Source organism: Saccoglossus kowalevskii, chromosome 19, assembly GCF_978046115.1.
Source record: "Saccoglossus kowalevskii chromosome 19, keSacKowa6.1, whole genome shotgun sequence".
NCBI classification, from domain to species: domain Eukaryota; kingdom Metazoa; phylum Hemichordata; class Enteropneusta; family Harrimaniidae; genus Saccoglossus; species Saccoglossus kowalevskii.
Window position 1 is genome coordinate 11,799,180 of NC_140659.1, and position 16,683 is coordinate 11,815,862.

At 34.1% G+C, this 16,683-nt stretch overlaps 1 protein-coding gene across 1 annotated transcript; it reads left to right on the forward strand.

The window, feature by feature from the left end:
* The first annotated feature begins 201 nt into the window (after positions 1-201).
* Positions 202-7,778, forward strand: LOC102803145 (mitochondrial import inner membrane translocase subunit Tim23-like). The gene is made up of 7 exons (XM_085493632.1): positions 202-383; positions 1,886-1,947; positions 2,357-2,447; positions 5,461-5,542; positions 6,115-6,173; positions 6,845-6,955; positions 7,528-7,778. The coding sequence occupies exons 1-7, from the start codon at positions 302-304 to the stop codon at positions 7,644-7,646; spliced, it is 606 nt and encodes a 201-aa protein (XP_085349758.1). The 5' UTR covers positions 202-301; the 3' UTR covers positions 7,647-7,778.
* The last annotated feature ends 8,905 nt before the right edge of the window (positions 7,779-16,683 follow it).

Here is a 16,683-nt window from a genome sequence, read left to right on the forward strand (position 1 = left end):
CCTCATTCTGGATGTAATTTACCATAACTTGTTTAATTTAATATAAAAATTTAAAATGTGTTATATTATTCAAATTTGAACATAGATATTTCAATTATAAAAACGATGGGATAACATTATTTGTCAAAATTCACTTTAAAGAACAATATTTGTTTTCTACAATTGAGGACATTTGTGATCGAGACTGAAAATTCTGTTGCATTATGGGTTTCACGCATGCGTTTTGCAGAACTGTTTCGTATTTCTCTAGTGCCGGCGTAATTTGACTATTTTCGCGAAATACTGGCGTTTTTTTCGTGAGATGGACAACCAGTCATATTCGGCATATGGCTCCGGATTGCTTGGAAGTTATGGAGCGTCCGATCCATCGCTGAACGTTCCAGGTTAGTACAGTTGTCTCGAGTCATCTCATCCGATCTGGAAAACCATCGTGACCAAGACTGAACCAAATCTGCGTCACGTACACAGTGCTGCGGCATGACAATGCCACGGTCACTTGAAACTGTGTTTACAAGTTTTAAAATTCCCACTTGCTGTTGTTTGGTCCGATGTCATTGTCATTTTCGCAGCATATCCTTTGAAATATGTTACACCTTTTTCCGTCCTTTGCACCACAGGCTAGATATGACGAATTGAGGGACCGTGATTGCTCATTCACTTGAGAGCTAAATCGATCAGCACTACATATTATTAAATTTTTCATGATTTTTCATCGATACTCGGCATGAAAAATCAAGGCAAATTTAAAATTAAATATTACTGTAAGAGTATTAATTATTCACTGGGTTTCAATTTCTTCATTTTCGCTGATAAGTAAAATCTGCTAAATGAAACCTACATGTACATGTCATATAAGAATAAAACTCATTGTTTTCTTGACAAATTCGTGAAATTAAAACACAGTGAATATGCTCGGAATAGTGAAATTAAATGCCAGTGAAAATAAATAATTTAACAGTATAGTTTTATTTTGATTTTCAGCCCGCAGTGACTGTGTTTTTTTTACCAGTTGACCAGTCTCTTTTTAGCACATGATCCCGTCAGTCGGCATGTTACAACTTTCCAACATTACAAGAGTGAGCCATGCAATAATTTTTTGAATCCAATACAAATATCCCAGTACAACTTTGTCTGGACAATTGTGCATGTGTTGAAATAGATCATTGTATCCTTGTCTTCTACCTTGTTTTGGTCAACAAATGAGGGCGTGATTTTGGCATGAGCCAAGTGTGTCCGTAAATGCAACTGTTGTAATCCCTCTCCAAACATAAATGATTGAAAAATGTGGCATGTGCCAAGATCCTGTAATGTGAATGTAGTAATGCACTTTCTGACTGGTTGCAGCTACAGTTTACAGATGAATGGAGTCTTTGATTACAAGCTGAAATGAGACATTGTAATCAGGGCAAAAACACAAGTTTTTATTGTGATACCACAAATGCAAATGTACTGGTCTGGACTGTAATCGTCTGAAACTGCAAAAATTTATATAGCATATTTGCTCTGCTAAAAGCGCATCTGTAAATAGAAGCACAAATAAACCAACATGCACATGTTAAAGATGACTTATTTTGACCATAGACATAAGTGCATTTGCTGTGGATTGTGCAACTACAGTGTGTGTATTATTCAAATCAAGTCAACAATTTCATGGACATTAGAGCCACAAGACTTATTTTCTCACCTCCTATCACATCCACTGATCCTAAGACCTGCATAACTACGGTGATTGCAATGGTGGGTGTGATGACAAGAGAATGTAATCCTGTTTAAGGGACAACAACCAGATTTCTTGTCATTCAAATCCAAGGTTTTAGAATCTATCATCCAATCACAATCTAATTGTTACCACACCTCTCTAAGCATATTCTTTTTGCATTTCTAGTTACTGCTGGATCAAGTACTTTTTCACCCTACCTCAATATAGACCCAAGATTCATCAATCAGGTAAGAAGGCCTAAAATCTGATAAAAATCATATCTTATATAATTGGGCTTTTTTTTAAACATTTTCATGATTGTGAAAGCCCAAAGATCTGAACAGCTTCCAAACTCAGATAACCAATTACGGAAGGCAATATATATCCACAAACAACAGAATCACTGTATACAAGGCCTTCTCTGATTGGTTGACTAAGCTAGTTATTTTAGATCTGGCAAACAAAATCTTATTATGGGGGTTGTTTGATTTTTGGGCTTTCACAAGCAGAAAATAAAAAAAAAATTTTGGCTTAAATAAAATAAATTAATTGGAATAAAAGCCTCAAAAGATATGATTTTAATCAGATTAGATGACCAAATGTGATCCATGTCATTATACAATTTCACATATCAGACAATAACTTTTCATTTTGTAGGGATCTGAATTTATTTTACCTGAAGGACAAAAACAACAGAGAGGAAGATTCGAATTAGCTTTTTCACAAATAGGAAGTTCAGTAATGCTCGGTAAGTACTGTGTATTAGTCTATTTGTAAGTTCACGTACACAGGATTACTCATCATACACTTTCATTCAAATACTAGTATATGATTAATAATGAGAGCTCCACTCGTTCTATGACCATAATGCAGGTGCAAGCTTTCAAGTCAAATAGCAAATGCATATAACATAATAAGGGCATGTTGATTGAATAATGTTGAACATTAATTAGAACACGCCATTATATTATTTCTTGATTGATCAATTTGAATTTTGATTCATTAAAATTTATATTTATAAAACATTTATAACTTCCCCAGCTTTATGCCTTTTACTGTAAGATTACAATTGTAAAATCTTGTAAATCATCAAACAAACTTGGGGTTTTCTGAAAAAATTGCCAGCAATCAGTCACAAACAATACCGTACACTGTTTTGCTTCTCTTTCTCTCACACTCGCGCTGTTGAATCTCAAGATAAACTCTAGAGGGCATGTTTGCCTTGCTGACAATGTCTTTTAAAGTGGGGGAGTCATCACTTGCGCATGCGTCAGATGGCCATAGCGTGTCATTGTTTACAAACAAGCGTCTACCCATGAGCCTTTGCATTTTTAGCATGTGTTGTTATCGTCGCTTGGAACTCAATTCCCGCATGTGCGCAGGTGACACCCCTCTCGCACATGTCAAAATAGACGCATTCTATGTTTTATTCGCTTGTCCCGGACAAAAACTTTAAACTTGTACATCTTGTCACCACCATTCTGACATACATGTACATTTTCTGTCATAAAATAACTGAATTATGGAAATATAATCTACCAGGGCATAGTTTCAAAAAACAGAGCAAAGGTGATTGCGATATAACATCTCTTGGTTAAATAATTTGGGATAATGACACACATTTTTTTATTTTATGCATTAATGCATTCTGTGTGCATTTTTATAAGACAAAGCACCGTACATATTTTTCTGCTCATTTCAATACATAACTAGGGCTCTGAACATTACAATCTGCTCCTGTTTTTTTGTTTCCCTATATCAAAAAATAGGTTGTATGTAGCAATTCTGGAATTTGCATTTCTTCAATTTTGAAGTTGCTTCCTGACGTTATTCCTGTGCTTCTATGCTATTATATGTACCGGTATCTGAAATTTTTGATAATTGAATGTGTGCAAATTTGTGTCAAATATTTAAGAATTCACTTGGATTTCTTCTTCTTCAAAATTACTGCAACACTAATTTGTATTGGATGAGATCCTTTTAAATTCATGCATGAGTGAATTCTATACAAAAAACCCTTAACAAATAATTATAACAAACAACCATCTAAAAAAACGAAATGATCAATGAAATTTGAATGTGCTGAAAATGGTTAGTTACATACATGTATTTTCTGGAATGTGCAATACTGTAAAACACTTTATTTTTTGCTTGGAATTAATTTTTACTTTTTTCACTGTAGTAGGGTTGATTCAGTGAAAATAAAATCCAGCAAATATACCTTTTCTCCTGTATTTTACACTCGTCAAAAATCAGTGAAAAATTAATTCTATACAAAACACCCAAAAAGTCTTTTCAGCGAAAATTAATTCCAGCTAAAATAAAGTATTTTACAGTAATTCATACCATTAAAATATTTCATACAATACCGTTAAAATCCTATTATAAACCGCATACCTAATAGTAACCGCACCCCCGATTTCGGCTTCTGTGTTAAAGAGTTCTCAACAAAAATTGAAAACATGAAAAGTACCTATTACTAACCGCACCCCCAATTCAACAAGACCGTGACTGACTTTGTTTCAACCAGCTGGTACATTGTTCCTAATCCTATTCATTTGTTTCGACAACGTGCCTAAAAATATTCACACCTCTTTATTGTTCAATAGTGTTAGGATTTCAAACACGCAGTGAAACTGCTTTTGTTCTTGCAACAACTTTTGTCAATACTCCTTATGAATACGTCCGTGTGTCGTAAGTTTTCGACAATGAGCTGTTATCACCGAAAAACTGTTAAATTCTTTTTTAATGCTCAGTTTATCTTTCGAAAACAACTAATTTCTTGATTTAAAAAAAAGTCATGTCGTTTTCCCATGGAAATCAAAGCCAAAAGATCGCACTACATTATCGGTAAATCGCTTCCGCGTTTTGTTCACCATGAAGCCGGTGACCTTTCATTAACATATTTAAATGAGCTAAGGTAATTTGAACACGTGGGCACCATCCAGCATTTTGATTGGTTAATTAGCGACTTGACCTATCCGGTCAAGTAATGTTTCGTGTGCATTCAAACTACATGGCGGATGTCTTATCACATCGATCGTTTACATGTGACCGAAATAATTCGCTTACGGTTAAACTAAGTTGAATTTTCCTTGTATTTGATAACAATTCAACAAATTTATTTTTGTGCGTTATTATAATCACTACTGAGTAATAATCAACAATTTCCACACTTCGAAAACAAGTAAGTTATTCACTTGTGAGCCGAAGCATGGCCGGATTGCGTTACCGTACCAACGGTACCATACTTTTTTAGTGCCGTACTATGATCATTTTCTACTAAGCAATGCATTAATGTTTGTTTTCATTTGAAACTCCTGTCAGAATATACTTTTCGTTACGAAGAAAATTAAAAAAATAAATGCATATTACATTAAATATACTGAGTATATTTTTTTTCATGTGAACAGTTTTTTTTGTGGCGTGACGCTTATCACTCTTCCCTGACATCTAAATTGGAGTTAGCTTATATTCAAAAGATTGTACGGTGTATTGTTTGTTTTGTGCAAGTGATGTGCAAAAAAAATGACCACGCCCATTTAGTGATTGCAATATGTACATAATAGAAACCGCACCCCGAACTTGAGCTGTTGATCCCAATTTTTTATTTGATACATTGTAATATAAACCGCAGTTTATAATAGGATTTTAACGGTAGTCCCAAAACACCAGTAAAGCTTTAGGAATGATCTCAGAATGCATATTCTGACGAGAGCAAATTTCTCCATCATACTTATTGTTAACATTCATACATGTAGGTGCTCTTTATGGAGGTTTAAATGGTATTAGAGTTGGAAGGACGGCAACAGCAGAACTAACAGGAAAAGTTAAAATGTCACAGTAAGTATCCTACCTAGCATTAAAAAAGGCAGACACGCGTATGTGAAAAGATCACAAAATTGTCCTTAGGGTCATTTCAAAATGTATTTTATTTTCTGTTAGTCTGGTTATCTTCTGATGTCTCATTAAATGTAGGACATGGTTGAATTCATCGGTTGCTTACTTCACAGAAACTTATTGTAACTATTTAAAGTGTTTACATTTACGGAAATTGTGGGAAATATATCCTTAAAATATTCAAATTTTGATTATTTTCACCATGTTTGGATGTTTGCATTCAATTAGGCTTCCAATTTGCATCGCCTGTTCGAATGTCATTGGCAAATGGTTATTAAACGGTGTTCCAACATGCATGGATTTGCTAACCAGTAATTTAAAACAAGAACCAATCCTAAAATATTTCTTGTAACTTATTCATAGTTTCCTGAACGCATTTTGTTTGTTCCCAGCATTTATAGTTCAGTTAATATTCTCTTTAGCTATGATTAGGGACGATGTATTACCGTAGATGTCCTGTTTTAAAAATAAATCGGCTATCTGGCAGTTCTCATTTTCCTCTTATCTTGTTGCAGAATGTTGAATATTGTCACAAAACAAGGAGCTGCCTCAGCAAATGCCATCGGTGTAATAGGTAAGTTATTCAGGCGAGTGATTACATGTCACGATTGCATTATATCATTAACCAATTTGCAATGTTGTCCTTACCTGTGCTGCTAAATTTCACTCTGAATGAATTCTAAATGAATTACTTCTGATTGTTTTTTGAGGAGTTTCAGCCAAACACATTTTTGGAGTTATGGGTAATATTGCAGTGTTAACATAATGGTACATGTAGCTATAGCCTCAGGGTTAATTCTTGCATGTTTTCAATGTATTTGTCACAATCGTGTCAATACAACCAACAATGTTGGTACATTCACATTGGTTTATAAGTTTTTGTAAAACTAGAGAGGTCACAGTTCTGTAGTATTGTAGACAAACCATAGACCTGGGATTGCTCAGGCGACACAACGCCAACACATTTTTTTTTACACCCAGTTTTGCATTGTATAATAGTGGGGAAATATTAAAATAATGTCGAACACATGGCTAGACAAATAATCTAAGTCCACAAGTATAGCATGAGTGACTTGAACCACAGTTATGTGTTCAACACAAAATTGAATGTTTAATAACCAAACTGGCTTGCCAATCTGGCTGTACAAATGTGACAGTGCACCGCATGCAACAGTAAATTTTACCGAGAAATAATTGTAAACTTAGAAATAATAGATGTAATTTTTTTTTTATTTCTGTTCTTAGCACTTATGTATAGTATATTTGGATTCACATTTGAAAAAATTCGAGGTACAGAAGACGAAGCCAACACAGTAGGAGCCGGCACTTTGACAGGAATTTTGTATGGCTCAGCGGGTATGTAAACCATTTAATTTATTTTCAATTTTCATGATTTCATCTTATAGCATTCGTAAGAACAAAAATTCTCAAAAGTCAGTGCTACACTGGTTTCCTGACTTTTGAAAATATTTTTCTCACAAAATTTTAACGAGCATCGCAGCATTTCTATGTCTCATCATTGAAGTCCGAAAATGTCGGACCTTTTCCGTTTTCTGTGTATCTGAAAGTATTTCATTATTACACAAAGGCAATACAATTTGGGTATAATTTGCAAAATAAAAAATTATAAAATATGGCCCACTATCACCTATGAATACCGCTGCGAGTTGTACAATGATGATATACATTATTATACGTATATGGGTGGCCATTTGGCGGCCATTCATTTATTGTGGGTGAAGATACAAAAATAACCAAATCTTTAGAAAAATTATATATAATTTCATGGACAAGTTTCTCAAGGTTGATCAGAGTAAAAAAAAAAGTGTTTTAGAGGATTATTGTAATTGAACGACCGCTTATGCGGATTAGCCTGGGCTTTTACTCATCTTGTTATTCTTACACATGCAAATTAAATTGATTTTCAGGGGGTCTACAAAGGATGGCAAGAGGTGGTACGATTGGTTTAATATTATCAAGTTCCTGGTGTCTTTATCAAAACAAAGACAGACTCAGAAGTTATTTTGGTGGGCAGCCTATGTACTGAAGGAATCAAAATCTGCTTTCTTAACTTTGATGTTTATTTATTTTCATATCAGTAATTACATTTGTATAATTTAGGAGCTGTAAAATTGTTGTTGCTTGACAATAACAATTTAACATGATTGGTTTTGCACCAGTTTTGTTTTTTCCAAATTCTATTGTAATTTTGACGCTATTGTTTGATTTTGTGAACATCATCTTTTGCAGATAACCTTGTCACCACTGCTCTAGGTTCTCATAAATTAGATCCCATTGCACATCATTTTTTGCCACCCGATGATTTGAGGCTGTTCCTGTGAATGAAATCTTACATTATAAATACAATAGAATCATTTTTGGTTAAATGACCGCTGATGAATTTTGCCACTGAAACTGTATTTTATGTTTTGAACTGTGTGTGCTCTTTCCAATCATAATGGCAATTTATTCCTGCGTCTAGCAGGATTCTCCCACAGTTTCATTTATTACTGTATGAACCTGTGGGTTTGGTCTCTCCTCCATTGAGACTGTTTAACCTAAGGTAGGATGCTCTTGATCCACCAATCGTATATCAGAAACTAGGCTCCAAAGGTACTAGTAAAATAATTGTCTGATTTACCTCAATGTAAACCCGAAACTGAAAATATCATCCCAGTGTGAGGTTTGGATACAACGATAGAAAGTGTCATTTTTAAGGTCATTTGTTGGTATAAATACGAAAGAAAATTACCAAATTCTTTTGTTATAAATGTGTTTACATGTTGTTTCAGTTATATGTTATCAACCTTAGAGTTTTTTACACACAGTACGAAATATTTTGTTGAAAAAAAAAATGGCTGAAAACATGCATAAATGGATTATTTTTGAAAATGTTTTCTAAGGAATTCATGTTTAAAAAATATTAGCACATGTGCTTGTGTAAATTCACAGTATACACTGTACATGTACAACAAGTACCCTTTGTGGTTTATGTCTGCTTCTATAAAAGGATGAGCTTCTAATAGAACAAATACAGCAGCATTATTTGTTGGAATACTACTGGTACTACCGTAGTATTTAGGTATGTGTAACACATCTTTTAAGTATGTGCATATTTTTCACAATGTATACCAAACAAAAACCATTTTACCATAACCAATGCTAAATGGCTACAAAAATTACAATTTTCATGATAGTTTTTGGATGTGACATAAAATAAAGCGACATACTGTAGAATACTTTATTTACGCTTGGAATTTATTTTTGCTGAAAGGATGCTTAAGTGAAAATAAAATCCAGCAAATATACCTTTTTTTAATATTTCACATTCAACACATCAAAAATCAATGAAAATAAATTCCATACATAACACCCAAAAAGCTTTATCAGCGAAACTTAATTCCAACTAAAATTGAGTATTTTACAATAATCAAAGTCAAGGTAATCTTGCAGCAAGTTTCATTGCTTGCAGACTACCTTAATTATATATTGTCTGTAAGCAATATTTAGCGGACAGTTGAAACATTTAGTATTGTTTCTGAATACTATTGGATTGTAAAGAAGAAAAAAATAGCACAAATTGTTACTATCGATGCCAGATTTGTTAATCTAAAATATTATCAATGTAATGCAATGTTAATTTTTGAACAAGACAGAATCAGACAATGCATAATTTTTTGAAACTTTGAAGTCTTCAGAAATCTGTGGAACTACCCCTCCTGCATGTTACAAAAATTGACTTGGTAATGAAATGGTTCATTAAAATATTCCATCCATCATTTCCTTGTTTAGATAATCATGCAGGTCTGTTCAAAAGTACTGATGGATAATATTCTTGTTTAATGTCTTTCAAAAAATGGATCTTTTGTTGTATACAAATACTCTGAAGATGACCTTTACTAAGTTACTGTTCGAACAGTATGTTTTTTTGTTTTTTTTTCCAAATTATTTCAGTTACAAAAAGAAGGGGTTGATTATCAATCTTTATTTGTAATTTATTTTTTGTTCAAATTTTGTCTTGGTTTGTTTCATGGAGTTGTTAAAATTGCCTTGGGCTACTTTTAAGCCTGCATGCAACCTCAACAATTTATTCACTTATTATGTCTTAAGGTTTATTGTCACATTTTACAAGTGATTTAAAGATTCATTCTTGTACTACAACTTGAGACATGTTTTCATGATTTGCGTAATTAGTACATGATGAACACTGATCACTTGATTCCATAATGGTGTACCAGAACTATGTAAAGAAAATGTTAGAAGGAGCATCATACTTGTGCATTCTTCAGATATTTGCTGTAGATTACAAGTTACTGTAAAAGACTTTATTTTAGTTGGAATTAATTTTCAAAGAGTTTTTGGGTCTTTTGTATGGAATTTATTTTCACTGATTTTTGACTAGTTGAATGTAAAATATGGGAAAAAAAGGTATATTCGTTAGATTTTATTTTCACTGAATCATTTCTTTAGCAAAAATAGTGAAAATTAAATTAAAGCAAAAATGAAGTATTTTACAGTACTGCAATCGCATAATTTATTCAAAGCTACACAAGTGTGGGTAACGCATGTTTACTTTGGTCTCCTGGATTATGTTCAGCTCTTGTACATTTAGATATTTGCTGTATACGTAGATTACATTTATCTGTATATAAACTTAATATCTATTGATGGGAATTACTGTACTTTATATTAAGCATAGATAAATGCTTTCCAATTTTTACAGAATGTTTATTAATTTGTATTGCTTCTTTGGAATGTATGTGAAAAATCGAATGAAGCAGATATAGCTCATTTACAAACACAAAAAGTCATCCGATTGAAGGGCGGTGGTTGTCATGCCACGTATGCACGAGATATGGGTCTTGTATAAACAAAGATGGCGACTATTGTGCAGACGAGCGAGTACAAACTGAGACAACAGGGACTACTCCTACCCATGATTCATTGTGTTCATTGGGTTTGTCTCGTTTTTTATTGCACTTCCATTTTTTTTTTTGCTCTTAGCTGTCTGCTCCTTGCTTTCTTTGTGTCTGTAATTGCAGTTGTTAAACTAAACAGTCTTATTTGAAAGACTATCTATTTGGTTCAAAATTAAAGCTGAAAAAAAAGACTATTTTTATAACATTTGGGGGGAAACCTGCATCAGAGAGGTGTGATTGGGTGTGTGTGATTCTAAATAGCAGCCATTCTGGTGCTAAAAAATCATCAAAAATCTAGCATTTTTGGCATTCCCAAACTGGATCTTGATGTTTATGGATAGATTTTTCAGATCGGATTTAAAATGGCTGACTGGTGGTCATTTTGTTCTAATGAATGCTGTTCCAGAAGAATATTTCTCAATATAGACAAGTACTTGTTTGACGATTAGATACAAGATTTTCAAACATTTTAATGTTAAAAAAATCATCATAATCAACCATTATCTTCTGGATCCATACTTCTGGCATGTTTATGTTCCAACTATATTAGTTTACTATAAACAAATCTATATATCTCAAATTTGATAACTAACGGGAACTGTGCAATGCATGGCTTGTTTTCTATCGATTCCCAGATTCTGTTCTGAATCGTATAAATGTTATGGCCTTTACATCAATTCTCACATGTATTAGGACAGCCATTAAACTACAAACCATGTTGTTCAATGCGCCTGCAAACGGGCTCCCTAACTCGCTGATAACTTTGCTTTGTAATTGCCTATATAATACCATTAGTACCGGTACAGAGGAAAGCTAGTGTACGAGGGCTCTTTCGGTATATAAAGTGCGACCCCGTGATAAAAAAATCGAGGCCCAACAATCCATCTATAATATGTATATTGGGGTTTGTCTTCTATTGGTGTATGTACTAGCATGGATGTACTAGAGATTGGCGCTGCACGGTGTTTACTCGTTTTGATGTATGTGCGTTGCCGCCACCAGATTACTGTTAATCCAGATCGTGTCTGCATAATTTCCTGCGTCCTGTCTTGTGCGTCCATGGTCAAACTAAGTATATCACATGACCCATGTAAAAGCCCTATAGGGCGTTTATATAACAAAAGATATGGATAAAAACCCAAGGGCATTATCGAATTAACGGCCTGGAACTTAAAACTATTTCGCACGGCATTTCATGTAGTTATTGCCTTGAAATATAGCATTTTGATTGGTTGAGAATTTCTGGGCAGGTTTTAATATCAGTTACCAGCCAACCACAAGCGAGTGTAGTACAGGTGTAGTACGGGAGTACAGGTGATCCAGATTACACTAAAATATGTAATAAATGACATTAAATTATGTAAATAGTAAAAATGTAATACGTGACATAAAAACACGTATTATAGGTAGGAGCTTTTTTAGAATGTTGCGTAGTATGTCTCTACATGAGTCAGAAAACGGAATCAAATTTGGAAACATGTGACGAGGACCCTTGGAATCTATGGTGTCATCTTATATGGCTGAAATATGTAAATCCGCACCAGTGCTGTTTAATGTCAGCAACTTGAGGCATTCAAAATAAGCTACAAGTGAGCATTCACTAAACGTATTTCAAGCAGTCGTAATCGGGATAGTGTGCTTTCGTGTAACGGGAGCGCATCCGCTTACAGCGGGAGGGTCGTCACCTGCGCACGCGCGGGAATTCAGTCCCAAGCGACGATAACAAAACACGCTAAAAACGCAAAGGCTCATGGGTAGATGCTTGTTTGTAAACAATGACACGCTATGGCCACCTAACGCATGCGCAGGTGACGATTCCCCCGCTTTAAAGTGACGAGGGGAATTGCTGAATTGCGAGTTTGAATATAGTGCTTCACGTTTGTATGCTCGTATATGTGCCTGTAATTTCGACAACATATTCTAAACCTGCTACTGATTTGAATCAAATGAATAACGATATCAAGAAAGGAGAGGAGAGAATTTATTATTTTAGAAGTTATAACAATATTGGCAAGATATTTACATATATTTCTGTATGGATTTGTAACTTGGGCATATATTCATTCTATTGCAATGCGTATTTTGTAACTTGTATTTATAGGTTCTGGGGAATTTATCAGATTGCCCTTGTTAAATAATTATATTAAATTTGAAAAAAATCTAAGCCTAAGAAGCGCATAAATTTAAACAAATTGTGCGAGGTTTTGGTTAAAAGTATTTCAACAATTTAAATCCCTTGACCAATGATCATAGCAATCATGTATATTTTGTCAGACAGTTAGTTATTTTACAAAATGCTCATTCAAAAGTAAGAGATACTGCAGGTTTCCGGTTTGTGCGAACTTCCGTCCCAGTACGTCAAGAACTCGGAGACCCATTCAAAATTTGCTCTGGAGTGTATCGTTGCTTACGCATACGAAATACTGACTATATTAAAAGAGCATGAACACGTTGACGCTGTAGGTCGGCGTCCTTTTTTTACACTGTATTGGGATAGCGCTTTCTGTGACAACACAACGGCATGAACAAGGACGAATAAAAAACATGTGAACTTTCAGATGACGTCATTTGCTAATGTAATCGGATTTGTCCGTATTTTATAAAAGCTGATTATTTGGTTCATCCATTTGTAGTCCATAACAACACTATACATGTATTCTCGTTTGATAGTCGCTTTGTGACTATTCTATAAGAACACAGTGCTTAAGATTTACGGAAGCAATCCAGATTGAGTGTTTCGCCTGATTTCTTATTAGTTCCATGTCAATATAAGGTAAAATACAATAACCCCGAGAAAAGAAATGCGATCACTTTCACGTGGACACCATGATGAATGTGTGTCTATTAAATAATCACTCATTGTGTGAGACTCACAATAAAAATATGAAACATACCAGCTGCGTCAAAATTAAATCTATTATAACACAATAGTGCCACGCAATACAAAAGAGTGTAATACACTGCTCTACACAGTTTATAAATGGGCGGTTTTGTTTTTCTTGACTCGATTATTATTCTTGATAATAAATTGGTAGTAATAACCTGGGGAGCCAGATTCAACAGATGTTAAAAACTATCAATCCATGTTTTAGGAATATTATATTATATGTGTAATTTGCAACAGTGTATTCGATTCGTAAACAAAAATTCTGACCCTAGACGGATATGTTCTCGGTTGTAAACACATTCGTCGCGATTATTTCTATACATCGGCCTTTCTCCTTGAAAAAAAATGTTTGGTTACCAGCCTATTTATCGAGAAAAAAATGTTATATGCGTATTAAAATTGATGAATGTATGGCGGCCATGTTGTATATATTTAAACGTTTTTCTTTAACAGTGGTTCCTTCGCCCTGCAATCATCACAGGTGTCGCAAGAAGGCGTCGACAAGGGTCACACGTTCCTTGTTTGTTTGTTTTCGCGGTAACCCGATTTTCGATTGGTCTCAAAGAGGGTTTAACTGAGAGCTTTAAATCAACAGTTGGAGTCAGACAAGGGTGCAATCTTAGCCCTACTCTTTTTAACATTTTCTTAAATGATCTACCTGACTGTTTCAACTCTGAAAACTGTGACTCCCCGGTTCTTGATAATTTAAAAGTAAGTTGTCTCCTATATGCAGATGATGTTGTCATTTTATCTAAATCTGCTAGGGGGCTACAAAACTGTTTAGACAACTTAAAAATATATACGTCAAAATGGCGCCTGGCTGTTAATACAGAGAAAACAAAGGTTGTTGTATTCAATAAATCAAACAGAGCCCTGAGCAATAATATATTCTTCTTCGCTGAAAAAGAAATTGCCATAGTTAAGCAAATTAATTACCTGGGTATAACTATAAGTGCTAATGGCAAACATAAAGAGGGTATCAATAATTTAAAAAATAAAGGGATGAAAGCTCTCTTTGCTTTGAAATGCAAACTCGGTTATGACAACTCACTAAACATACCCCTCCAACTATCTTTATTTGACAAACTGATAAGACCAATTATTGTATATGGTAGTGATGTTTGGGGTGATGAAAGCACAACTAAGTCTGCAATTGAGGATGTCCATCTTTCATTTTGTCGGTTCATTCTTGGTCTCTCAAAATTCACACCAAAAATGGCTGTTTATGGTGAGCTAGGAAGGTACCCCATTGACTGTTTTATCAAGAAACAACAACTTAAATATTTCAACCGGGTAACAAACTCTGATAACACATTACTAAGAGAAGCCTACTTAGTAAATAAGAATGTAAAAAGTAAATGGTTTACAAGTGTAGAAACCCTCATGCAAGATATAGATGTTGTCACCATTGTAAACTCAAGTGAAAAAATAATTAAGAAAAATTTAGACTTTATTCATAAAAAAATAAACAAATCATTTGAGAACCAATGGATCTTAGACATGCATAATGATAATAGAAAACAAACCTTGGCTAAAAACAAACTAAGAACATACAGACTTTTCAAACAAGATTTAAAAATTGAAAATTACCTAATTAATATGCAGAACCATGGTCTTAGAAGGTTAATTGCAAAATTCAGGACAAGCAACCATGACCTTAAAATTAAGAAAGTCAGACATAATAATGTGCCGCTGGATAAAAGAACATGTGATATGTGCAGCCAAAATATAGTTGAGGATGAGCAACATTTTGTAATGAAATGTCCAGCTTACAGTCACCATAGGGACAAATTATTCCTGACTGCAAAAAAAAAAAATTCCAAATTTTTATAAAGAAAATAGTCAGAATAAATTCATTTTTATTATGGCAAACCATACTCTAGCACCAGCCTTAGCTGTCTTCTTAAAAAACAGCTATGGAACAAAACAGCAACAACTATCAGTGTATTAGGCCACATTTTGTGTTCATTCCATATTCTGTATTCACCATTGGCTGCAAATTGTCTTTATTGTTTTTGACTTGTTTAATTTTTTTTAGAAAAGTTTTTATTTTTTGTTTTATTTTTTAGATTGTAGTTTTTTTTTTAATTTCTTTCTGTAAGACCCTTTTTATCCTTTCCTAAGGATTTTATGCGTCTAATAAAAAAATATAATAAATAAAAAAAAAAAAATAAAAAAATATAAACAAAGATGGCGACTTTTACTGTTGGGCAGATCAACGAGTACAAACTGAGACGTTACCAAGCTTTAATTAGGTATTTTTTAGTGATTGTAAGGTACCGAATGAGTCGCCGGCGGTAATAATTAGTGCAAGTCGTGTCTAGGTCAAACCTCATACGTGTGTCCTCATAAGAGAGCATTGAATTGTGGGAAAATCAATGTTTATCAACACAATTTCGCACATGCGCAGCGCGACGACTACCGCCCTTTAAAGTAAAATGACGTTTTTTATAACTTATTTAAAAGAAAAATAATTCAGGATAATAAAATGTACCCCTGATATGCAATTTGTTCACACTATGAGAGACATGGTACAAACTGTACGTGTATATCATTCACCTCTTCCTCAATTCTGGTCCTCAATGACGTTCTTTTGTTTTTAATCCACCTATGGGCAATTTCCGTTTCTTCATTTGTTTTTTTAGTTTCATTTACCTGCCACTTAAACATAATAAGTTTACAGTATTGTTGTTGCATACTGCGCCTTTGCAAAATTCAGACTAAAAAAGTATTCAAATGCTTGTATTTAACCTTGGCGAGGTCGCTGCTACTAGTATTTAAATCTGCTGTTTAACTCAAAACCTTTTTCACAAGTTAAATTAGTTTTTATTAATATTACTTTCAACACATATCGCCTAAGAATCACGCCTCTAGGACCAACAGCACCCAAATTCAGCTGAACAGAAGAATAAAAAACGAGTATTAATTAAGTGTTATAACAATAATCGCTACTATTAACTCGTGCGTTGTACCACAGTCCTTCTATCTAGAGGCACTGTGTGCCAAGTCATGACAAAGGTCCATACTAGGACCCGCGAGCCGAGAGGACTGCGCACAACTGTGAACTCGCACACACGTCTGAACACACACGTTTGCAACATATGAGCATGCCGCTCCCGTGACACTTTGCGAGAACTGGAGTATCAGGCAATATTTGTCACGGATGTCGTGATTGGTCATTCGTTTTTTCTACATGTTTCCATTTATCACTATACTCATTTTTAAATCACAAATGAAATTTAAAAAAAAAATATTGCGTTAATTTGCCATGTTTACCT